This window comes from Hemiscyllium ocellatum, chromosome 3, assembly GCF_020745735.1.
Source record: "Hemiscyllium ocellatum isolate sHemOce1 chromosome 3, sHemOce1.pat.X.cur, whole genome shotgun sequence".
Taxonomy (NCBI): Eukaryota; Metazoa; Chordata; class Chondrichthyes; order Orectolobiformes; family Hemiscylliidae; genus Hemiscyllium; species Hemiscyllium ocellatum.
The window spans coordinates 100,793,626-100,819,200 of NC_083403.1; the positions used below are offsets into that span (position 1 = coordinate 100,793,626).

At 39.5% G+C, this 25,575-nt stretch overlaps 1 protein-coding gene across 11 annotated transcripts in view; it reads left to right on the forward strand.

The window, feature by feature from the left end:
• The window catches only part of dst (dystonin), a 624,072-nt gene that overhangs the window by 269,638 nt on the left and 328,859 nt on the right, over window positions 1-25,575 (forward strand). For 10 of the 11 annotated variants that reach the window (XM_060852081.1, XM_060852129.1, XM_060852093.1 and 7 more), the window contains 16 exons: window positions 720-832; window positions 1,043-1,149; window positions 1,298-1,417; window positions 1,561-1,656; window positions 3,685-3,812; window positions 9,287-9,380; window positions 9,527-9,681; window positions 11,484-11,943; window positions 12,649-12,777; window positions 15,803-15,880; window positions 15,996-16,157; window positions 16,747-16,851; window positions 16,998-17,093; window positions 17,196-17,321; window positions 18,757-18,909; window positions 21,556-21,710. In XM_060852081.1, the coding sequence (XP_060708064.1) occupies window positions 720-832; window positions 1,043-1,149; window positions 1,298-1,417; window positions 1,561-1,656; window positions 3,685-3,812; window positions 9,287-9,380; window positions 9,527-9,681; window positions 11,484-11,943; window positions 12,649-12,777; window positions 15,803-15,880; window positions 15,996-16,157; window positions 16,747-16,851; window positions 16,998-17,093; window positions 17,196-17,321; window positions 18,757-18,909; window positions 21,556-21,710 (2,277 nt within the window). Of the gene's footprint in view, window positions 1-719; window positions 833-1,042; window positions 1,150-1,297; window positions 1,418-1,560; window positions 1,657-3,684; window positions 3,813-6,679; window positions 6,786-9,286; window positions 9,381-9,526; window positions 9,682-11,483; window positions 11,944-12,648; window positions 12,778-15,802; window positions 15,881-15,995; window positions 16,158-16,746; window positions 16,852-16,997; window positions 17,094-17,195; window positions 17,322-18,756; window positions 18,910-21,555; window positions 21,711-25,575 lie in introns of those variants that run through there. The other variant, XM_060852171.1, reaches the window with a different exon arrangement.

Genomic DNA, 25,575 nt, shown 5'->3' on the forward strand with positions numbered 1-25,575 from the left:
TACCTCCCTGTGGCCAGAGAAGAATTAAAAATTTGGATCGAGGTACCTGTGATTTGCTCCCTCATCTCCCCCAGCAGCATTGGATACAATTCATCCAGACCTGGAGATTTATCCACTTTTAATCCTGCCATAACTTCCAATAAGCCTTCACTCCCAATATCCTGCTTAAGATCTTCACAGATGACCTTCCCAAATTCTGTATTTACATCTTACCATCTCTTGAGTGAAGGCAAATATGAAGTGTTTATAGGAACAGGAATAGGCCATTCAGCCACTCAAGCCTGTTTCAGCATTCCAACAGATTATGGCTGCTCGGTGGTCTAACTCCATATACCTACCTTTGGCCCATATCCCTTAACACCTTTGCTTAACAAAAATTTATCTATCTCAGATTTCAAATTAACGACTGTTCCAGCATCTGCTGCCTGTTTGTAGAACACATGTACTTGTTTAACACTCTTCCAATATCCACTGACTCCACATACATACTTCTCCCATTGATCACTAATTAGCCCTGTCTTTACTTGGTTACTTTACTCTCTTTGATTTATTTGTAGAATATCTTGGGATTCTCCCTGATCTTGCCTGCTAGTGTTTTCTCATGTGTCCTCTTTGCTGTCCTGTTTGGGTTCTTACGTTCACTTCTGCACATTAAATAGAAAAATTGCCATTACTCAAAGCTTTCTGATCATCATCTAATGTCTTGTTTTGATTTACAGGCCGGACCTGGTAGATATGAGTCAAGTAGCCGTTCAGAATAACGTGAGCAATTTGGAACAAGCCTTTGGTGTAGCTGAAAAGCTTGGTGTCACAAGGCTGTTGGACCCAGAAGGTAAACTTGTTGGGTATTTCATAAACATGATCAGCTCTGAATTTGAGTGTTAAGAAAAATAAAAATCTTTTTTATGATCGAAAGAATACTTAGTTGTGTTGTCTGTTTTTGATGTAATCTCTGATACAACTAAATGCAACACAAGGAGTGTTCTGAATGTTTCATGGCTGAGTTGATGCTCAAGTGAAGTGATCCTTATTTTTTCTTTAGATATAAATGTTCCATCCCCTGATGAGAAGTCTGTGATTACATACGTTTCGTCACTCTATGATGTTTTTCCCAAAGTCCCAGAAGGCGCTGAAGGCATCCACACAAATGTAAGGCATTGCAATGTAAATTTATTCATTAGATGATAATCGTTTTATCCTGACAGTCCTTTGAACATTTGCTTTTAAATATGATTTAACTGGTTCTTGAATTGGAGCAACTTTTTTTTTTCCCCAACTTGGTCTGGCCTTCTGCTAGGATGTTGATGTCAAATGGATTGAATACCAGAATATGGTGAACTACCTCATGCAATGGATCAAGCATCATGTGACAGTCATGTCTGATCGGAGCTATTCGAACAATCCTGCAGAACTTAAGGTAAGGTTTTACAGGATGAAAGCGCTTCATTTGCTAAAGTGGAGAGCAGAATATTTTGATTGTCGCATGTCTGATTTAATATCGCAGCACTTTGGATAATTCAGTTGGACTATTTCTAACTTGTCAATTGTTAACCTCTTCAGGCACTTTATAACCAGTACATGCAGTTCAAAGACACAGAAATCCCACCAAAAGAGAAAGACAAAACTAAAATAAAGCAGCTGTATAAATTGTTGGAGGTAAGTGTGCCTTGGTTGAGTCACCTATTACAGTTTTACTGTATGTAGCACTGTATTACTGAAAGGGGAGTGAAAATTCACAATGCATTTTGGAAAAAAGAAGACAATTTGGCTTAATACAAATTTAGTTATTGAAAGAACGGGTTATGTTTGCATCCTTGCTTCTCATCCCTCACTAGTGAAAGTTGCATTATAATTTTGTTAAGTGGCTATTTTTTTCTATTTTCTTTAACACCTCTTTACCCTGAGCAATGGAAATCTGGGCACAAACCTGTTGCTGTCCACCAAGTGTATAAGCAGATGATAAACAGGAAAGATTGAGGCTGAGAAGTGGCAGATGGAGTTCAATTCAGATAAATGAGAGGTGCTGCGTTTTGGGAAAGCAAATCTTAGCAGGACTTATACACTTAATGGTAAGGTCAGAAGGAGCATTGCTGAACAAAGAGACCTTGGAGTGCAGGTTCATAGCTCCTTGAAAGTGGAGTTGCAGGTAGATAGGATTGTGAAGGTCAGAGTATTGGGTACAGGAGTTGGGAGGTCATGTTGCGGCTGTACAGGACATTGGTTAGGCCACTGTTGGAATATTGCATGCAATTCTGGTCTCCTTCCTATCAGAAAGATGTTGTGAAACTTGAAAGGGTTCAAAAAAGATTTACAAGCACGTTGTCAGGGTTGGAGGATTTGAGCTGTAGGGAGAGGCTGAACAGGCTGGGGTTGTTTTCCCTGGAGCATTGGAGGCTGAGGGGTGACCTTATAGAGGTTTATAAAATCATGAGGGATGTGGATAGGATAAATAGACAAAGTCTTTTCCCTGGGGTCAGGGAGTCCAGAACTAGAGGGCATAGGTTTAGGGTGAGAGGGGAAAGATATAAAAGAGACCTAAGGGGCAACTTTTTCATGCAGAGGGTGGTATGTGTATGGAATGAGCTGCCAGAGGATGTGGTGGAGGCTGGTACAATTGCAACATTTAAAAGGCATTTGGATGGGTATATGAATAGGAGGGGCTTGGAGGGCTATGGGCTGGTTGCTGGCAGGTGGGACTAGATTGGGTTGGGATATCTGGTCGGCATGGATGGGTTGGACCGAAGGGTCTTTTTCCATGCTGTACACCTCTATGACTCTATGACTAAGGTGTGACCTGCTTGAAGTTTTTAAAGCAACAAACGGGCAAGCAACTTTGACCTGTGTGATGTAGGCATGCCCCTGACTTGTTAGTGGAGGTGGGTAGGGGACAGGAACTCCAAGATTTTAACCTGCCAAAATACCTGCAGTTTTTTTGCTGTCATTTGTCATTGAATTTTGGTGCTCTGAAAACATTCTGTCACTATGACAACATATTTAAGATATAAATTTGAAAACAATGACTTCAGAGAGGAGACAGCCAAAAAAAAAGCACTCTGTGAAAAGACCATTCAGCTGGTCCAAGTTACACAATAGTTTAGATCTCTTTTGTGTGGTCGTTCCATTTCCCTTGATGTTTTTTTGAATAAGCCTTTATCTGTCTGAATGCAGAATTTATACTTTGATCTCATTTTTGGTTGATACTATATCATAAGTTAATTCCTTATTGGCACACTTCTTTTGGTTTCTGCAGAGAAGGATCTAGATTTATAATTTAGTTTTGACAGTTCTTTATTTACCACCTGCTCCCACAATTTTCATCTTCTGTGTTATTTTTGGTCATACCTTTATAAACCTGGTGTGGTTTTTCTTTTACTCACTATTCACTCAACATTTTTTCATATTCACCTTGAGACTAAAGCACTTGCTGATGCTATTCTGTTTCCCCTACCTATACTTCATTCAACCTTTCCCAGAATTGTTTTCCAGTTCATCATTCCTTTGCTTTTTCAGTGAAATGAGAAGCCTAGGCAAGTACAACGCACATTCAAGGGTACACATACACGCATACACATGCACACCACAGTGTCTCATACTATCTATGTTGTATTCTTGGATTTGAACTGCTTTTGAAACCTGTTCAGAAAATTAAAAAAAAACATATTTCATGTCAACATTGTTTTGTAGGTGTGGATAGAATTTGGTCGCATTAAACTTCCTCAAGGCTATCACCCAAATGATGTGGAAAAGGAGTGGGGAAAATTGATCATTGCTATGTTAGAAAGAGAAAAGAGCTTACGGCCAGAAGTGGAAAGGTCAGTAAAGAGTGGGGTTTGGTATTAAAAACAATGATTTTTCTTTGTGTAATTGAGTATGGATTGTCAACTGAGTTGAATTACGTTTCTGCCCCAGCTTCCATGATGCACAGTGACAACAGCATACCTGACATACGCATGCACTAGAATCAGTTTTTTTGTGAGACAAAAACAGAAATGTTGGAAAATCTCAGCAGGTCTGGCAGCATCTGTGGGGAGAAAGTAGAGTTTAATGTTTCAGGTGTAGTGCTGCTTCCTCCATTCTCTTGAAACGTCACTGTCCTTTCTCAATGCAGTGGCAGTCAAAGCAACTGGATAATAGGAAGTGGGACTGACATTTTATTTTAAGCCTGTACGCCAAAGTAGTTATTGAAAAATCATCTACTGTTTCCTGCCTTAAATGTTCAGTGTTAAAGACACCAATGCTTGTTAGAATTCTTGGTTCCACTAAATGGTCTGAAGGTACACAAATTAAATTTTCCAAGTTGAACTTGAATCGTTAATAGCCTAATAATTTAATATGCTATCTGTTAGAATTGCTCAAATGTGTTTGAAATGAAAATGCTTCTCTTTCTAGAATATGCTGCCTGTTCTTCTTTGTAGCTTTTTTGGTGTATTTGTAACAGAAATTCTTGTTTAGTACTCTTAAGTACCTTGGCCTTGATACTGTGTTTACTTCTTTTGAGCTCTTTTCAACATTAATGACTTCATCAAAATGTGAAGAAGGATTTGTTCCCATTTTGAATTGAAGCCAGGAAGACAAATTGAGTTACAGATTCAAGTTTGCAAATTGCTGGGTATGCTGAAAACCCTGGCAGAGAATTAAAGTAGAAATCTGCCTTTGTGCAGAAATTTGCAAGAGAAAATAGTATCAGCAATTAAATATTAATAATGAAGTGAGATCAAAATATTCTGACTTATCTAATTGGGCTATTCAGATGTGAGAGACAAGAACCAGGTTTTTTCCTCAAGAAAGAAAGACTTGCATTTATGTAGCGCCTTTCACAGCCTCAGGATATGCTAAAACACTAACGAATTATGGGCCAAATTGGTTTTATGTCTCCTTCAAAAGTTCGCATCTCTGAAAATATAGTATTTTGGCAGTACTGCACTGGAAATGTCTGCCAATATCTTTGGATTGAGACTTGAGTCCACACCATTCTGACTGATGTGAGGCTAGTGCTTTGGCTAACACACTGTCCTGAAAATGTGTTGCTGGAAAAGCGCAGCAAGTCAGGCAGCATCCAAGGAGCAGGAGAGTCGACGTTTCGGGCACAAGCCCTTCTTCAGGGCTCATACCCGAAACGTCGACTCTCCTACTCCTTGGATGCTGCCTGACTTGCTGCGCTTTTCCAGCAACACATTTTCAGCTCTGATCTCCAGCATCTGCAGTCCTCACTGTCTCCCAACACACTGTCCTCTCAGCCTATCATTTAAGTGCTGCATTGAAATATCTTTATAGTAGTATCTTTATAGTAGTTGGAAGAACAAAATGTATAATACTGATCCAGAGGAACCAAATTATCAACAGGTTAGTTCCTTGGGTATTGAGAGTTAACTGTTCTGAGACTGCTTGTGTACAACAATTATTCTCAGTGCCATAGGACTGAGGGATTGGCAAAACCGGCCTTGGTCCCAGTTTGGATGCTGAATTTGTTGGAAATAAGCACTTTGGCGTGTGAGTTTGAGCAAGGTAGAGAGTATTAGATGCTGCGAATCCTCCATGGTGCCATTGTCCCTCACTGTGTAGATTTGCACATGATGATTGGTTATTTAGTGTTATATTAATAAATTTGAGGTTGGATATTGAAGAAATCTATGAACAGTAATTCACTTGGATTTATTCTTTGATCTGCTGTGTTAATAAGTGGAACTGGAGAGCATTTTAACTAAAAATAAACTGATGAATGAGTAGACGACAGCCTGAGGCTGACTCTACCACTGTGAACTGGAAACTCTTCACTACTTTGTAAAGAATGCAAGAAATTTAAACATTGTTTGTACCTTGTCCCCAATACACAACAGGCAACCTGCGGTCCTGTTACCAATATTCCAAGAAAACAAAAACAAATGAAGAGGCAGCACCGAGTATTGAATAATGAAACAAAAACAGAAATAGAGGGAGAAATTCAGTGTGTCTGGCAGCATCTGTGGAGAAAAACAATTGAGTTAACAATTCAAATCCAATAACCCTTTCTGCTTTCTCTGCACAGGTGCTGCTATACCTGCTGAATTTCTCCAGCTATTTCTGTTTTTATTTCAGGTTTCCAGCATCCACAGCTCTTTGTTTTATTTATTGAAAAGTGCAGCCTTTTGATGTGGAATGAGTCTGATCAGAGTGGTGACGACTTTGTAATTGTTTTTCAACATTTAAACAAGTTGGGTTCAATTTTGAAATCATCAAAAATGGATCGAGTGGCATGCCAAGAGAAATTGTTGCTTTCTTTCATCGCTAAGTAAAATCTTCAGTTGATTTCATTGAATTGGAATGCGCATTTGGTGGTTTCTGATGTGGGTAGGGCAGTGAAAAGGAGTGTCTCAGATTTATTAATAAAACACTAAATGACACAACAAGTATGCATGCCCAGCAGCACATTCCTGATTGTTTGATCAGTGTATTAAGGTCTGAAGCAGTCTGCAGGTGAGGTCTCGCTTGTACTTGTACTGGAGCGACCAGCTGCCGAGAGTGTTGCTTAGTACAAGGTGATCCAGAGCCGCAGAGGTTGCTCTGCTGTTCCACTGCATTGATTGCAGAGGTGAGGTGGGGTCTTTGGGTTTGACAACTGGGTTGCTGCAGGTCATGTTGAAAGTGAATGACCAGGCAATTGCCTTTGGTGGCAACAACTCCAACTCCCTGTGCAACAGCACCAGCAATAGCACCAGCTCTATTGAGAGCTTCTCACATAGCAGCTCTGGAGGGAGAACCTTCATGAATTCTTGGACATCCTCCAGCAGTGACATGGATGTTAGCAGGTATGTTTATGTGTGCAGAGTGGGCACTTATGCAGTGTGCCTCCTGGATGTAATCGGTGCACTGTCTGGTCTGAAAGGTACTGGAAGCAATTCACTCGTAAATTTCAATGGGGTAGATGGTCCCGAATAAATATTTGCAGATTTGTGGGTGGTGGTGGGGGGGGGGGAGCAGATGGGCAGATTGGGAGATGGTGGGACTAATTTGGTAAGTTCTTCCATAAATTCAAACAGGCATGTTGAACTAAATTGTCACCTCTTGTGGTATAATAATCTGTGAGTCTATTGCATTATATGTGACAGCTAAATAACTTCAATTATGAAGAGAATTTTATTAATCTGTTAGTATCTGTTTCTGAGATGTGACTGAATGTGGCATAATAAATTCACTGAATGATGCAGCATGCTGGATTGAATGGTCTTCTTTGCTAAATTCATGTTTCTATGAATTCCCTTCTGTAGATCCCTGACTCCCATTGCACCACAGCTCCCCCACCAAAAACCTGCACTCTGATATTGGCTTTTGCATTCAAGTTGCTTGAGCTTTAATGTCTATTTTGCCTGTACTGATTTTATTACTCTTTTTTTTTCCTGTGAATATTAATATTTGCCTAAGGTGGCCCTTGCTAAGGAACTGCACTTTGTTTGGAACAGCATTGCTTATAATAGCAGTAACTATTTTTATTTAAGTGGAGCTGATAAAGTAGGAACACAGCATTGCACAAGCATGTTACAAAACAAAATTTGATATTGAAACACATAAGGGAATATTGGGATCCGGTAACTAAAATGAGGGTCAAAGAGGTAGGTTAAGGGACTTCTTATAAAATGTTCAAATGACAGAGACGTTTAAGGGGGAATTCCAATACTGTAAGCTCAAGCTTAAAGCCTAGACAAATGTTGGAGTGATTAAATTTGGAGAAGCTTAAGAGGTCCAATTTGGAGGAGCACAGTTATCACAGGGAGTTGTATAAATGGTGGAGATTACAGGGATAGGGAAGGATGAGGCTATGGAGGACTTTGAACTTAAGGTTGAGAAATTTGAAATTGAGTTGGTGTAAAGCAATGAGTTAAGGTAAAAACAATGACTGCAGATGCTGGAAACCAGATTCTGGATCAGTGGTGCTAGAAGTGCACAGCAGTTCAGGCAGCATCCAACAAGCAGCGAAATCGACGTTTCGGGTAAAAGCCCTTCATCAGGAATAAAGGCAGTGAGCTGGAAGCATGGAGAGATAAGCTAGAGCAGCTGGAAGCATGGAGAGATAAGCTATGAGTGCCAGGGTGCTGGGTGAATGGACCTTGGTGTGAGTAGGACATAGGCAACAGAATTTTGGGTGGCTCAGATTTACGGAAGATAGAATGTTGAGTGCATTAGCATAATCAAATCCATAAATAATGGACGCATTGATGAGGCTTTCAGCTACTGGTGAACTGAGGCAGGAGTGGAGTTGAGCATTTCTATAGAAATGGAAATGGGTGGTCTGGGTGATGACACAAATTTGTGAGGAAATTTGACATTTGTCATTGTCACATTATGACTTTGCTAAGAGTTGTTTTGAACATTTTGTGCTGGGATGGTAATTAGACTGGAGGGATCAAACCTGGATAAGATTGGCATGGATTTGGAAGCTAAGAGCAGGTTTTCTGAGGTGAGGATAGTTGTTGACAGATGGGAAGAAGAGAGGAAAGTACATGAAGAGAGAACTGCTGGTAATATCACCCACTATGGCAACTTGGTGGTGAAACTGGGTGACCAGCTGCCTGGATAAAATAGGATTGAGGAGCAGGAGATGGATCTTGTGAACAAAACCTGAAAGCGTATGAGGGGAGATTTAAAACAAAAAGTAGAATAAGATGTGAGTTGGGGGATCAGACAGCAAGAACCTTACAGAAAGTTTGATCTTGTCAGCTTAGGCAAGGAAGGGAACCAGCAGAGGCAATTGATGCAATCTCAATTTTGTTGTCAAAAAAATCCATGAGCTGCTCAGACCGGTACTTTGTGTCATTCGGATATCTCTTTCTGTACTTAAGATAGAGATATTTATTCATTTTCTATTTTTGTCTTTTTTTTAATGATTGTAGCTGAGAACGTTCATGGTCGGATTGGCAGGCATTCTGTCTTCCTTCAGCTTTCCCCTGTTACATAAAGCAATCAGATCCTCACAGTCAGTCATTATAGAAGAGAGCCACTTTGCTTTGGTCTGACTAGAGAAAAGTAAATGAATCACAACTGATTGGATTTTAGTCTGAACAACAGAGCATTATCAAAATCCAAGGAGGTCACTTTGGAAAATGGCATAAATTTTTTATATCTCATCAGCTGCTGGTGTACATCTCTCCATTTTTGTTTCTGTTGAAGTCACTCAAAGTAGAAGTCAAGAGAAATGACTAATGTGTAGTTGAATCAATCATTTATTCTTTATTGCAGCACAATTGCAATTGTCCCTGTTCTGATTGACTCTTATTCTCACTTTCCTTTTCCTAAACAAAAATTCTCCCTCTAGACTTGAAATGCTGCAACAAATCGCCTGCAGACTTCAGTGTGACAATGTGGCGTGTGAAGATAAACTGTTACGAGCGCGAAATTCATACCAACTTGTAAGTAACATGCTGTGCACTCTGTGTCAGATTTGATCTGGCAAATGGCAGGCTGTTTGATGTTGAATACATTCGCGGGTTTTGGGTTTTATAGCTGTCGTGTGTTAACAGCGTTTCTCCTTTTTCACATGTCCAAATTGTTTCAGGATGCAAAGCGGATGGAATCAGGACTTCAGTTTCAGAATGAGACAGAGGTTGCAGGGTACCTTCTAGAATCTGAAAATCTCATCCGTCAACAGATTGTTGATGTCCAGATTCTAATCGATGGAAAGTATTATCAGGCAGACCAACTTGTTCAAAGGTAGGACCCTGGACCATGCTGACAATATTGTAAAAATAATGATCATAAATAATCTTAGAATTAATTGAAATTAATCTTGAATGAAAATGCGAACTGACAACTTCAAAAGGCCACATCTTTCGTCCATGTGGTTTTCAGTTGTTTACCATGTCAATGTTCTTTTTAAAAATATTTTCTCCCCTCCATGCCTCTGTTTATTCGACAAAGTGCTGCTGCTCAATCCATTGCCCAAGAGCCCACGAGAAAGAAAGGAAGTGCTTGCATTTTTGTAATGGATTTCACGATGCCGACAAGAGCTTTACAACCAATGCAGACCTTTTGAAACGGATTGGATTGTAGGATATCATTATCTGGTGAAGATGAGCCAGTTGTTCAGATGCTGTAGTCAAGTGCCAGATTCATGATTGAACATCCAGCCAAGGATGCAGAATGGGAACAAGGGGGAGAAGCAGTCTTCCACGTCCTCCCTTCCCCATCCCAATCCAGGGGTACTGAGGCTAATTGTAACGCCCCACTTGCTGCTGTCCAGCTGAGATCAGTTAACTCAAAGATCATGAAGTCAGCTTCCTGACCTCTGTTGGGCAAACTGGATCGATTACTACTCTGCTGTTGATGATGACCACTGGTTTCTCAAGTCCTACATTACTTTAATTTCAATGAAAGTTTCTTCAATTTCTCGAAGATAAAAATCTACACTATGTACATTTGTCAAAACCAAAAGAACCATCGATGCTGTAGTCAGAGACAAGAATGAAAATTGCTGGAGAAGCTCAGTGGTTCTGGCAGCATCTGTGGAGCGAAATCAAAGATAACATTTTGGGCCTTGTGACCCTTCCTCAGAACCGTAAATTTGTTGTTGGCTGGACCAAATTAGATTCAATAAGATGAAGATTTACTTGGAGGGAAATTGCAATGTGGATATGCTTCAAAGGAGCTACTTTGTGATAAAATAGTGATGCATCCTGGAGGGATATTAGATCAGAGCATATGTGAGGAAAACAAAATACAAAAATACACGTTGAAGTGATTAAATAAAGTACACTGAATGACAGCGGTCTGTCATGGAGCTGAACCACCAGAATAATGGATTGGATAGATTTTGTTGTAAATTCCACACCAACTTGATAATATTTGGAGGCTAAGTCACAGAGAGTTGTCCACGCCATTCAGACATGTTCCAATAATGGCAAATATAGGAGCAAGTAATGTAGAGTCATAGCAGGTGATCTTCTGAGATTGACTTCCAGATATGATGATGGTTCGAGCACAAGGAAACTTTTTACCCTGAACTCAATTTAACTTGGTGCGAAAGGATCCTGTGGCTTTACTTCATATTTGAGCAGAGATGTTCTACACAGTATCTTGTAGCAGGATATCTTGCCTTAACTGACGTCATTGGAACAGAATGTTTGGTCATAATGGAATTGCTGTTAGTGGGAGCATGCTGTGCACAAATTGATTGTGAAGTTTCCCACAATACAACAGTGACAACATTTCAAAAGTACTTCTTTGCTGAAAAACAAACTTGGGTTATGAAAAGTGCCATATAAATGATAGTTTGTTACTTTCTGTTGGCCATCATTCATGCTGACAGTGATTGCAAAGGGTTAGGAAACATTTGTTTTCCCATAACTAGCATTTCTTTAATTGATGAACTCAATTAACTACAGTAATAAATATTATTTCCCTGTTGAAAATCTTCTTTAAAAATATAATTTACTTTACCTTTTAGAAGGCAGACAATTTGAAAAATTCAAATATGAAATTAAATGAGTGTAATGTGACTTACTTTCTGTCCATAGAGTTGCAAAGCTGCGTGATGAGTTGATGTTGCTGAAGTCTGATTGTTCATCGCTATACAATAAAGGGCGCACCTTATCTTCAGAGCAGACTCAGTTGATGATGGCTGGGCTAAATCAAAGCCTGAATCAGAGTTTCTCATCAGGGTTTTCCCAGAGTTTGACACCATCCTTGACCTCCAGTTTATCTCGGAGCTTGACACCAAGCTTGACCCATGGATTGACCCCAGTTCTCACGCCCAGCTTGCCTGCAACACTCTCCTCTGGCTTAAAACCCATTCTGGCACATGGCTTCATTCAAGGCTTTGTCCCCTGTATGGACCCAGACTCAATCCAGACAGTAAAACTGATGCAGATCAGGAAACCATTGCTGAGGTCACAATTCATCGACCAGTCGCTGACAGAGGAGGAGATCAACATGAACTTTTTGCAGGACTCAATAAGCTGGGTGGAAGATATGCAGGTAAATAGTGCAATAAAACATTGTATACTTTGGTTTCTTTTTGTCATCTTAATTTTTATTGCACTTTTATTTTATTTTCTTTGATAATATAAGGATCTTTCACCAATGTGACGAGATTGTTGTTTGGCTTTCTCAGTAGATTCTAGTTTTGTTTTTCTTATTTCTTGTTTTTTGAGTTGGGGCTTTGAGTCTAAATTATTAGTTTCTGCTCCCTTGGAAAGTCTTCAATGCAATGCAGTTAGAACTTAATAGAGAACTTGTTTCAGTGGCTTCAACTGTGCAAAATGAATTTCTCTGTTGGCCCTGGTGCTAAATCATTCACCTGCAAGACACTAAATTCAACAGGAGCAGGAGTTCTAGTCTGACTTCATAGAGAAACCTTTCTCAGTACAGTTTCAGATAGCTGAAACTTTTTTTTCCTTCTAGGCAGCAGAAATTGTGATTTATTTATTAAAAAAACTAGAATTGACAGAAGGATGTGCATTGATATCTCACCACTTCACATGTCAGAACGCTGTCTAAAATCTGCATCTGTATCACACTGTACCTTGACTGCAGTGAGGCATTGGGGTGAGAATTGTCAGTGGTGACCAAGCAAAAGGAGACCACTCACATCTGTTGGGCCAAAAGGCCTGTAGCTTTGCTGTGAATTGATTTTAATGGTATTGATTTAAGAGGTTTTCTATTTTTATTTGTTAAATCCAGGTGCAGCTTGATCGTGCTGAGTGGGGCTCTGATTTACCAAGCATTGACAGTCACTTGGAAAATCACAAAAATGTCCACAGAGCAATTGAAGACTTTGAATCAAGCATCAAAGAAGCCAAATCTGCTGAGGTAACTAACCTGAAAATCAGCAGATAATTTTGAATCACTTGCAGTGAATTGGACTTTGTCGAGTTCAATATTTGTTCATTTCCTCCAAGTGTTTTAATAGCTGTTTTTTGTTTTTGTCTCAATGAAGGATTATGGGACAAAGAGATGGGGAAAGCAGGGCAGGTGGGTGAAATTGGCTTAATTGGATAGCATGGTCAGAGGAACTTGATGGGCTGAATGACATCCTTATGTACAGTAGCATTTTATTATGTGATTCTGTGGTGTATGAGCATCTTCAGGTGATTAAGAAATTTTGTTGTTGTACCTCACTTTACTCATCAGCATTAGGTATTATGCCACCTTATTAAACAAAATCTCACTATTTGTACCGAGCCTGGCTCCCATTTGGAAGTGCAGTTTAATATTTTCATTTTGTTTTCTGGGCTGGAGCTTTTTTTTGTCATTCCATTCACATTTTATTGATAATTATAATTTGAGTTGGTGTTTGATTTATTGTTGGCACATGTACTGAGATACAGTGAAAAGTGTTGGTTTTGAACATTATGCAGCAGATCGTACCATACAAAGTGCATCAGGGTAGCAGAACAGAGTGCCAGATATAATGTTAGAGCTGCAGAGAAGGTGCATCTCTCAGAAATAAAACCAGGTAATCTTTAACAGGCTGGGGCCATTTTTCGGTCGAAAGGAAAAGACTGTTGACTCAGTAGCAGTTATAAAAGGGTTTGGTAGATTGGAGGGACATGAAATGTTTCTACTTGTGGTGAAGTTCATCAATATAAGATCATAACTAATACATCCAAGAAGGGAGTCAGCAGAAACCTGTGCACCCAAACAATTATTGCTAAGTGGAATCTCACTGTCACGTTATAGTTGAGGAGAATGCCACAGATCTATTTGAAGGGAAGCTGGATAAACATGTGAGGGATCAAGGAATCAGGATAGGTTGAATTGATTAGGATGGGAGATGCTTGCTGTGCGTCATAAACACTGGCATGGAGCAATCGAGCCTGTGCCACACATTCCAGGTATTACTATGTTGCTTTCCAACTTTACCTGAGCTTGATGACTAACTCCTTGTTTCTGAGCTGACACACTTGCAGCTAAATGGAAGAAAGGATCCGCAGACTGATCTCCAACCTCTGCTCATCCATTCATTTTCATAGAGGTGTGATTCTTCATCTACCATGATGCCAAGGGGTTGGAGTAGTCTGGTCGTCATCTCCAAGATATCTTCGATGTATGGTAGTGTGGCTAGAGTTTTTGTAGACACATAGCAGACACAACATGCCCAGAAACTCTAGCTACACTACCATATGTCAAAGACATCTTTGAGATGACAGCAAGACTACTCCGACCCCCTTGGCATCATGGTAGTCCACAAACCTACCAACGCACTGAAATAGCTACTGATGAACCGAATGGACCCTATACCAACAACCAACAAAACGAATGTCATTTACAAGATGCCCTTCAAGGACTGTAACGAACACTACCTCAGACAGAAGGCAGAAAACTAGCCATCAGGATACACGACACCATCTAGCCACCAAAAGACATGATCCACTATCACTAGTATCTTTACATATAGACAAAAAAGGCCACCATTTCGGCTGGGACAACACATCCACCCTCGGACAGGCTAAACAGAGAAATGCACGGGAATTCCTAGAGGCCTGGCATTTAAACCGGAACTCCATCAATAAGCACATTGATTTGGACCCCATTTACAAACATCTGAGAAAAAGAACCAGCAATGATATCTCCCATGTTAACAGACCAAGAGACACAAATAGAAAGCAGGACAGAACACCAGTGTTTCAACGAGGCTCACTGATGATGTTACCTAGCATGGTGACAAAACATCAGAAAACAAACCTTCCACCTCAAAGAGCAAACTTACAACCAGAGGGAGAGTTGTAAACCATTCAGTCTGTCATTCAAATAGGTCATGGCTGATTTGTGTCTTAACCCCATCTGCAGATCTTGTGGCCATCAAGCAGGAGAAACTCAGCATGTTTGATACAATCTGTAGGGAGAAAACAGAGTTAACGTTTCAGCCCCAGTGACCGGTTCGAGTTCTGAAGAAGGGTTGCTGGTTTCAAAACGTTAACTCTGTTTTCTCTCCACAAGTGCTGAGTTTCTCTAGCAATTTCTGTTTCTGTGTTTTTCAAATCTCCAGTATCTGTGATTTTTTGTTTATTACTCGTTATAAAGACTGATCAACCTCTGTTTTATTATTTGACACCATTTTCTTCGTGAAGGACTGCACCCTGTTGTCACCCCTGAATGACTAGCTATAATTCAAGATGATATGCTCTTGTTCTGGACTGTCCAAACAGGAAGTAGTTGTTCTCCTATCTAACTTATCAGTTCCTTTAATCACCCTAAGTATCTGAATTAGACCGTCTGTTAACATTCTGTATGCAGAGAATACAAGCTTGGTTTTTGCAATGTGTTCTCATAATGTCAACCATTTAGACATGATATTATTCTGGTAAATGTGCTTTCCCACTATCCAGCACCAATGTGAATAGGACAGTCGTTTCAGCTGTGGTTTTACCTGCTATGTAACAGTACCATTTCTATTCCACTCCTCTTAAAATATACGCTAGCATTCTGTTAGCAATTTCACTTGTATGTTCTATCTGTCTATTTAATGACGGAGAATTTGGTCAGAGGATGATTTTGATTTGATCTGATTTGATGTTTTTAATTGTCCCATGTACCGAGACACAGTGAAAAGTATTGTTTGCATGCTAACCAGGCAAATCATACCTTATATAAGTACATCAGGATAATAGAACAGAATGCAGAATATAGTGTTACAGCTAGAGAGAAGGTGCAGAGAAAGGTCAACTCGAGTATGGAAGGAGGTGGAATTAGAGGCATTAGTATGCTTTCTTGACTGATGAAGTGGAGTTTTTCATTGAGGACACCTCGTTCTCAGTGAAATGTACTTTTCATTTGCTAAATTAAATCTCATTCGTTTTTCTGTTATAACATGAAGATGTTTTTATTTAAATAGGGACAGATGACCCCACCGCTAAGTGAAAGTTATTCAGAGAAGTTGAGAACACTGGAGAGTCAGTACATCAAGCTTTTGGTGAGATCTTGTTGTTACTTCCTTCTCTGAACCTGTTGAGATGTTGCAGTTGTATTAGGGATAACTCATTTTAATTGCACATTTAATTTTTCATTTTCTATTCAAAAATCTGAAGACTTCTTCCCGGAATCGAGCCTCTCACCTTGACGACCTGCAAAATTTTGTGACCAAAGCCACTAATGAGCTCATCTGGCTGAATGAGAAGGAGGAGGAGGAAGTGGCTTATGACTGGAGTGACAGGAACTCCAGCATGTTGAGAAAGAAGGAATACCATGCTGTATGTAACAGTTGTGGATTAAACTCCTAGTTCACGGTTATGTTTGTGGCACATGGTAGAAAAGAAGGTGGTAAATAATCCTAATCAGTCTTGTGTAAAAGTAATAGAAGGTACTTGACTTTCGTAACCTCAGGAGCTCACAAAATACTCCATCACCAGTTAAGTTATTTTGAAATGTAGTCACTGTCCTAATGTAGATATACAGCTACCAATTAACACAGAATAAGATCCTAAATACTGCAATTTACTGGGATAAATGTGAGCCAGGATGCTGGAAAGATCTCCTGTCAATGTAATGCCATGGACTTATTTTTATGTCCACCTGTGAGGGCAGATAGTGCTTTATTTTGATGTCCCTTTTGAAAGGTGACCACCCTGACATTGCAGTACTCCCTCTGGAGTAAGATTTCATCCCACAATTTTGCTGTAAAAGTACTGCCCTCTGAATTGATAACTTCCAACGAGTGAAAATAGAATTGGCTAAATGTAAGCTGATGTCCACTGTCATACAAATGTTTAAGGGGACGGTTTTCCCTTCCGGCTTCAGTTTCTAGATTCTGAGGTTTTGTTTTCTTCTGGTTTGTGACAGGAATTGATGCGACAGCTGGAAGATAAGGACATCCTCATGAGATCAGTGCAGGACATGGCAGATCAGCTGCTCCTAAGTCGTCATCCTGCTCGACCCACCATCGAGGTAATTGTAATAACTTACTCCAGTGTGGTCTGCTTGCCAGGTTCGAGCCAGCCTGTTTGTTCTGCTGCATTATGGGTGAAGCTGGGTAATGGTGTCTGTTTTAATCCCTTTCAGAGGTAAGACTGGAATTCTCATGTTTTTTTCAGGCTTTCAAAGCAGCCATGCAAACACAGTGGAGTTGGATCCTACAGCTCTGCTCCTGCGTTGAAAGACATCTGAAAGAGAACACAGCTTACTTCGAGGTATATGTTCTATCCACGTTAGTAGAAAACTCTTTTTGTAGAATGCTGTGCGTGGCCTATCTTACTGAGCTCATGCTTTTTCTTTTCTTGTGTCATGTCTAGTTTTACAATGATGCCAAAGAATCCATGGATTATTTGAGGAACCTGCAGGATACAATAAAGAGGAAGTACAGTTGTGACAAATCCAGCAGCCTAGTGAGACTGGAGGACCTGGTTCAGGATTCCATGGTAAAATTCTCCCTGGTGCAGGGCAGCAGGGTTTAAAATACAGAAATGGGAATTGATGGAGAAAGGATTTTAAAATTGAATTTATGTCTAATGAAGAGTGCTTCAGAATGAATGCATTAGCAGGCATAAACAAGTAGCGTTCCAATATGAGGTGGTCCCAGATGTTATGAGAACTCTAAAAAGACTAGATAATGCTGTCCATGACAAGTAGTTTCACCACCTTCAGAATGGAGGATCCAGAGGGCACAATCTGTATTCAACTGGGATTAATTCAAAACTACTCTGCAGGTGACAGTATTTCATTGAACAAGTGGCCAACTGTGGAACATGGGCCAAGGGGAAAAAGGTGAACCCATTGATGTGAATTCATTCAAGTGAAAACTAGTTTGATTTCTTTCAGCAACTTAAGTTGCAGAGTGTAAGTAATTTTGAGATATAGCTATGAGATCCACATTTGGCAGAATCAGTTCAACTTGGACCAGTGGTTTCCAAAGCTCTCTGTCTCTGGGTTCACGTTTCTCCTCAGCACATGTCTGGGCCTTTTGCAGACTTAGTGACAAAGATTGGTCACTATGACTACAGTAACCATATCATCACTATATCAAGCGAGTTTAAGAATAGGAGAAAGTAAACCAGATGGCCTGCAGACTTCTTTGCCTATCACTTCCTATGTTTCTGAAATAGATCCTTGCTGATTTCGAGTGAGGGACAGGGTTACAGCAAATACATGTTCCGCCAGAAATTGTAGACTTAAGCGTTGAAGTAAGAGGCTTGTGTTTTAAGATGGCAAGTAAGAGTTTGATCATCCTCTCGATTTGTCTGAGCTATTTTAAAATAATGGTTTGTATTGTGAGCTTATATATTGAATAATGAATGAACTATAAAATCCTTTGATTGCCCTGTTTAATTTGCTTCATAGGTCGAATAAACAAGCTGCTCCAAAGCTGCTTATGTTAATTTAAATCCTATTTCATAAGTTTTGTCTGAGAGTATTGACGAAACACACTAGTGCAACTCCCTCTACTTTTGGTGGAATATCCTTGCATGATAAACTCTATCGCTTCAAGGTTTTCCACATCTGCTTTCTGTAACTGAACAATAAGGACCTCCTTTATGGTTAAAGACTTGCTATTCCCAGTGCGTGCAGTATTCAATGTGTGAAGGAAACTGCGCTCATGTCATGTACTTGCATGTACTGTATTCCCATACGTGCCACATGGTCAGGTTTTTGCGTGTGGTGTTCAATCTATCTGCTTAATCGTGTAGCCCAGGCATCCCTTGTTTTAGTACAAAGCCTAGGGAAAGCACTTAACCAATGTTTGCACTGTCAAGTATAGACTGTACAAACTGGTACAGGCAAATATGTAAGGTGTCAATTGGAATTGGTCCAACTTGTTTGAAGAATATTTCTACTCTTTTTTTTAATGTATCTTAGGATGAGAAGGAACAACTTCTCCAGTACAGGAGCAACGTAGCAGGCCTTGTGAGTCGGGCGAAGAGCATTGTGCAACTCAAACCCAGGAATCCTGAAAATCCCACAAGGATCTCCATCCCCATCAAAGCCATCTGTGACTACAAACAAATTGAGGTTTGCAATCAAGTACCCAGTGAGCTGTTTTATTTAAATCTAGAAACCATAAATATGAAATAGCCACCAATACACTGAACAGGATTTTCAGAGGAAACCTCTTCCACATAAAGTGGTGAACTAGATAAAAGAAAGGAAGGCATCGAAGGCTATGCTGGTAAGGGTGAAGGAGGGTGGGAGGAGCTGATGTGATGAAAAAGCAGCAGCCTGGACCAGTTGGACTGAATGGCCTGTTTCTGTACTGAAACAACGATATCATTTTAAAAATGGCTATTAAGGATAGGTAGCTTAGTGCAGGGGTTATAGTGTTAAAGTGATAATATCACCATTTAGTGACATTAAGCTGAGTTTGGTAAACTAACTAAAATGGCTTGAATGCTTGAAGATCCCCTTATACCTGTTCTGACCTTTGTTGTTTTTCTTTTCACCATGTGTCTATAACCTCATCCAGTGTCCTGAAACATCTTTTGGGATTTACCTTTTGTTTGCAACGAGCAGTCGGGAAATATGAATCATTGTTCATGACCTTTTCATAAATTGAGAACAATTTAAAATCTTTCCCCAATATTTTCATGAGTTACTGATTGAATTACAATATGACTTTCTTTTTCAATAGCTACATTGAATTTATAGATAATGTTACTCATCTTTTCATGTACAGAACAAAATCAGGCAGGAGTTCTCAGTTTCTGGGAAGAAATTTCAAGATTAAAAACTCGCTTAGTCTTGTACTGAGAGAGACAAAACATCCCTTGTGGAAATCTCAAACCTGTAATTTGGTTTGTAATCTTTCATTGGGTGGTGATTATAATACAATACATACAGTTGTGAATTGACTTAGACAAACAAAAACTAATTGAATGTGCTGTCAAGTCTGGGCTTTTATGATCTACACTAATTACTGAGAGTTGCTGGGATCAAATGACCTACAACAATCTAGCCTCTTTTCTCTTTGTTTGCTATAAATTATAGCATTTATTACACAGCAGTACAGTCTACATTTTCACTGACCGAATATAACACCAAGTTGTAACGTGTTACAAGAGGATATGACTATCAGGGAAAGATAAACAAGCTGGACACTTTACAGAAGAGAAGGTTCAGGGGTGATATAGTCGAGGTCTTCAAAGTTACAGGGGATTTGATATGTTCGATGTGAAGACATTTCAGCTGTGGGGATGGCCAAGGTAAAACACTGTAAACCTAAGATAGTTACTAATAAATTACTCAGGAGAAAGTGATTCAGGAGAAACTTTCTTTTTATCTTGGGAGTGTTGAGAATGTGTAAGCTCTCAACCACAGGAGCCATTAAGTTTATCCCATAAAGACATATTTAAGAATAAGTCCAAGAAGTAGAAAGAAACATAATATTATGTTGAATGTGTGAGGTAGATTGGATAGGAGGAAGTGTCATCAATGTGAACCAATTGAGCAAAATTGTCTGTTTCTTTAGTGAATCATATAGCATAGGAGGAGGCCATTCAGCCCATTCTACTTGTGCTGACTCTTTGAAAGAGCTTAGTTCTACCTCACTGCTCTCTTCTCATAGTCTTGTATGTTATTTTTTAATTCTGTTCAAAAGTTACTATTGAATCTGTTTGTCACTCTGATATCTTTTGAAAGCATGTTGTTTTTGACTTTAATTTCTATTCCAGGAGTATTTTTTATGCAGGGTTCCCACCTCTGCTGGAGCCTGATAAGCAACTCAACATAAAAACATAGACATTTTTTTATAAAAAGTTTTTTTTTCCCCCCTCTTACTTTTGTACAATTTTAATTATTTATCATCAAAAGCATTGGGCCTGGAGCAGTGCATTATTTTATTAATGGTCCAGAATTATCCAATCAATAATGAAAACTACTTTCTGATTGGCTGGAAAGGTTCTGGGAGGGGAGCAATTGGAAGAATGAGGTCATATGAGGAAAACACAAGATGCTGGCACGATCTGATGCTGTCATATACTCTCAACACACTTTGACCCTTTTACCAAGCCTATGCTTTCTGATTTACGTTAACTCATTTTCAAAATTCTCACTCTTATTTTCAAATTCCACCATGGCATTACCCATCACTTTCTGTAATGGGTACAGCACCACAACCGGCCGTGATCTCTGCAATCCTCAAATTCTACACTCTTGAAAGTTCCCAAATTTTTTCATGTTCCACAATTGGTGGCCACGACTTTACTACCCAGTAGAAAGTGACGACTGCAGATGCTAGAGATCAGAGTTGAAAAATGTGGCACTGGAAAAGGTCAGCAAGTCAGGCAGCATCCGAAGAGCAGGAGAGTGCACGTTTCAGGCATATTCCTGATGAAGGGTGTATGCCCGGAATTCTCCTGTTTCTAGGATGCTGCCTGACCTGCTGTGCTTTTCCAACACCACACTCTTTACTACCCAGACCCTAAGCTCTGAAATTTGCACCATTCCATTCTGATATGCCTCTTTCCTCCTTTTAAGATAGATCATAAAGTTTTACATTCATGACCAAGTTTTAAGTCATTTGTCCTAATATCACCCTATGTGGCTCAGAATCAAATTTTTTTTGATAATGCTTTTGTGCAGCATCTTGGGACATGTTTATTACAAGTTGCAATATAGGTACAGTGTTTGAATTTCTGCACTAATTTCTTTTTTTTTAAACAGATAACAATCTACAAAGATGATGAATGTGTACTGGAAAACAACTCACACCGAGCTAAGTGGAAGGTTATCAGTCCTACAGGCAATGAAGCCATGGTTCCTTCAGTTTGCTTTTCAGTACCTCCACCAAACAAAGAAGCCATTGAAATGGCCAGCAGGTAATAAGGACGCATATGTCTATCTCTGTTTTTATATGGCTGCATATAATGACTGTTCTATTTGCAACCAGATGGAAGACAATTGGAAAGTCAATCACTCTTGGAGCCTGCATTGATGCAAATGGCACCAAGTGTAACCATCTTCAATTCAGTCTTTTGCTGCAGAAATAATCTTCCATTCAACAAGAGATCTTGCGATGATTTTGGTCAAAAGTTGTGCTTGGGCAGTTTGTAGATATGCTTTTCAAAATAGTCTGCTTTAAATAGATTTTGTTTTGCTTTAAATCCTGAAAGTCCCATTGTGCCACAAAGGTAATCAATTTTCATGGGTTACAGAAGAGGAGTCACCTTAGCCTGGAGGGCTATACATGGGGATCTACAGGAGGGGAATGCCAACTAGACTGTGAGGGTGTTCCGGCTGCTGCATTCAGGAGGCACTCTCTGCTGACACAAGCATGTTGCTGGATGGATTTATCCCTACCCTACACCCCAGAGCACCATCTGAAAGCTTGAACAACCTCAGGGCTATGCCATTAGTTCATTGCCCACCCACCTTGGGACTTCCAGGCAGCAGCCATCAACTGGATTTTTCCTTAGAAATAGATCCCTACAATGGGGAAACAGGCCCTTCAGCCCACCAAGTCCACACTGATCCTCCAAACAGTATCCCACCAAAACCCATTTCCCTACCCTATTACCCACATTTACCTCTGACTAATGCACCTAATCTACATATCCTTGAACACTGTGGGCAATTTATCATGGCCAATTCATCTAACCTGCACATCCTTGGATTGTGGGAGGAAACTGTCGCACCTGGAAGAAACCCAGGTAGATACAAGGAGAATGTACAAACTCCACCTAGGCAATCCCCCAAGGCTGGAATCGAACTTGGGTGCTAGTACTATGAGGCAACAGTGCTAACCACTAAGCCATTGTTTCGTTCCTTGTCTTCTTTTGGATTCTGAACTTGTCCCAGTCTTAGGGGCTAACCTGACTTTTCCCTCGTCATATGATTTTTCTTTCAACTTAGTACTCTCCTTAACTTCTTTGGTTAGCCATGGTTGGCATATCTCTCTCTTAGAATATTTCCTCCTTACTGTGGTGTAGTTTTGCTGACAGTCATGAATTGCCTCCTTAAATGTTTGCTCCTGCCTTGCTTACTGTCTTTCCTGCTAATTTATCCACTCTGTTCACTTTATCTAACATTATCCTTGTTTCATTTTAATTCCTTTTATTTAAGTTAAACACAATTGTTTCCAACCCAAGTTTCTCACTCTTGAACTGAATATTAAATTCCATCATGTTATGATCACTAGAGGATCTTTACTCTATTTGTTAAACCTACTTCATTACCATTGCCATGATATCATGAGCATGCCTTTCAAAGGTATACTGCATGCTGAGAGCTATAACATGAGTAAGTCCTGCTGTTCTCTCAGTTCTTCAAATGATACAACATTTATCAATTATCATTTCACATTTTGCAATCAAGTTATGCCATTGTATCTTTCTCTCTCCAATAATTTGACACAACTATCTAATAAAATTAGCTAGCATATGATGACCATTGACCTTCTCCATGAGTATTTTGCTGCATCCAGATCTTCTGCAAAGTACTAATATTACAGACATTTTTTTTCACAGTCTAGAAGGTAAAGGAAAAATAAAACAACCTGGCTGCTCTTGGTTCATTCTCCAGACTAGCTAGGTTTGATTTTGGGTGTACTGATATTTTGTAGTCTTCCTATTTCTCAGTCCATTCAGATGAGATATTAACCAGAAGCCTGTCTTCCTTTTAGGTGGAATGTAAGAGGTCCCTTGGTACAACTTGAAGGAGGAACAGGGCAGTTTTCCCCAGTAACGTTAACAATGTTTATGCCTGCTCCATTATCACTAAAAATGGTCATCTGGACATTGATCCTGCTGTTGTTTGTGTATTCATTGGCTGCAGTATTTTTTAAAACTGCTACGTGATCACACTGGGAAAAGTAATTCATGAGCCATGCAATAGTTTGGGCCATTGAGGCATTAGAAATACAAGTGCAAAAACCTGTTGATAGGTTTATGTGGGTCAAGTAGGCCCCCTTGTGGTCAGACGAGGACTGACTAAACTTTCCAATGAACGAACTCCTCATTTCATTGGAGCAGGAGAAAACACTAATACTCAACTGAGCCTATTCCGTCATTAATTTCAATTTCAGCTGATCTTGGGCTTCAACTTCACTTTTCTTACAATTCACTACATCCATGAATTCTCTGAGAAACTAATAATCTGTCCTTGTCAGCCTTCAATATATTCAATGATAGAAAATTCATAATTCTCTGGGGTAGCGAATTCCAAAAATTCACAACCTTTGAATGAAGAAATTTTTCCTAATCTCAGTTTTAAATGATTATCCACTTATTCTGAGACTGTGTCTCCTTGTTCTAGATTCCCAGCCAAGGACAAAAAAAGACATTTCAGTATCAGCTTTAGCTGCTTCATAATTCTGAATATTTCAATGGGACCACCTCTCATTCTTTAAATGTCTAGAGAGTTTAGGTCCAGTTAATTCCCCCTCTCATCATAAGACAAACCCTTTATCCAAGGGGCCAATGTAGAACTTTCGTCTCCATTGTAGTACATTCTCCTTTAAATATGGACATGAAAACTGCATATCATGTGTGATCTCATCAATATGCTGTACAATTATGGCAAGATTCTTTTATTTTCTTGCTTGAGTTCTCTTTCAATAAAGGCCAACATGCTTTCTTAATTGCTTACTGTATCAGCATGATAAACTGAGTTCCTTGTAGGAATGCAATCAACTCTTTCTGAAAATTACCATTTAATTCTGTTTTTTTCTATTCTTATGACAAAAGTGAACAACAGCACACTGCCCCAAAATTACACGCTTTTCCACTGTGTTGTCCACTCAACTTGTCTATGATTTTTTGCAAACACTTTGTGTACTACTTGCAGCTTGCATTCCCAACTAGCTTGTATTGTCAGCAAACTTAGACACACACAGCTCTCTGTCTTTTAGTCTGAGTTATGAATATAGATTGTGATTGGCTGAGGTACTAGCCTGATCTTTACAATACTCTATTTGTCACAGCCTGTGCCCTTGAAAATGTCCCATTTACCCCTACTGTCCATTTTCTGTCCATAAACCAATCCTTATCAATAATAAAATGTCAGCCCAAATCCATGAGCCCTTATCATGCATATTAACCTTTGTTCGGCATATTATCAATTGCACTTTCAAAATCCAAGCACACTATATCTGTTGGCTCCCCTACTAATTGCATCCCTAATCAAAAAAGTGGCTAAATTTGTCAAACAAATATTTTGAAATACCAGTTAACTGTTTTCCTAAGAGTGCCTTTCCACTTTGTGGTAATTTAATATTTGACAGTTGTTTTATGTGTCCATAAAACTGGGTCCAGATGGTACAGTGGAGTAATGCATATTGTCTCCTTTTGGGCTGTAAATTATGTTTCTAGACTAGATTTTATGGGATGAATGTGATTACTTGTCATTGACTGTAAGAACGCCACAGGAGATAGTTCTGACAGTTTCAGCCCATCACATGGTTTGGGTTAAAATAGCAAAACTGCCTGTTAAACAGTGTTTAATAAAAAACCTAGCAATTATGTGATATTCTGTCACCTCTTTCAAATGCTGCTCCAAATATTGCAAGTATTAGTCTGCAAATGTGCACCATGGTGTTTTGGTATTGCTTTAGCACCTGCAATCTTTAGTATTTAATAAATGTGTAGGAATAGTTACTCCGTTGATATTCCTTGTAATTCTGTCCTGATGAGTGCAAGATGAAAAGCTTCGATAGTGTGTCTGTCTTTTTTTCTGCTGTACTCTAGT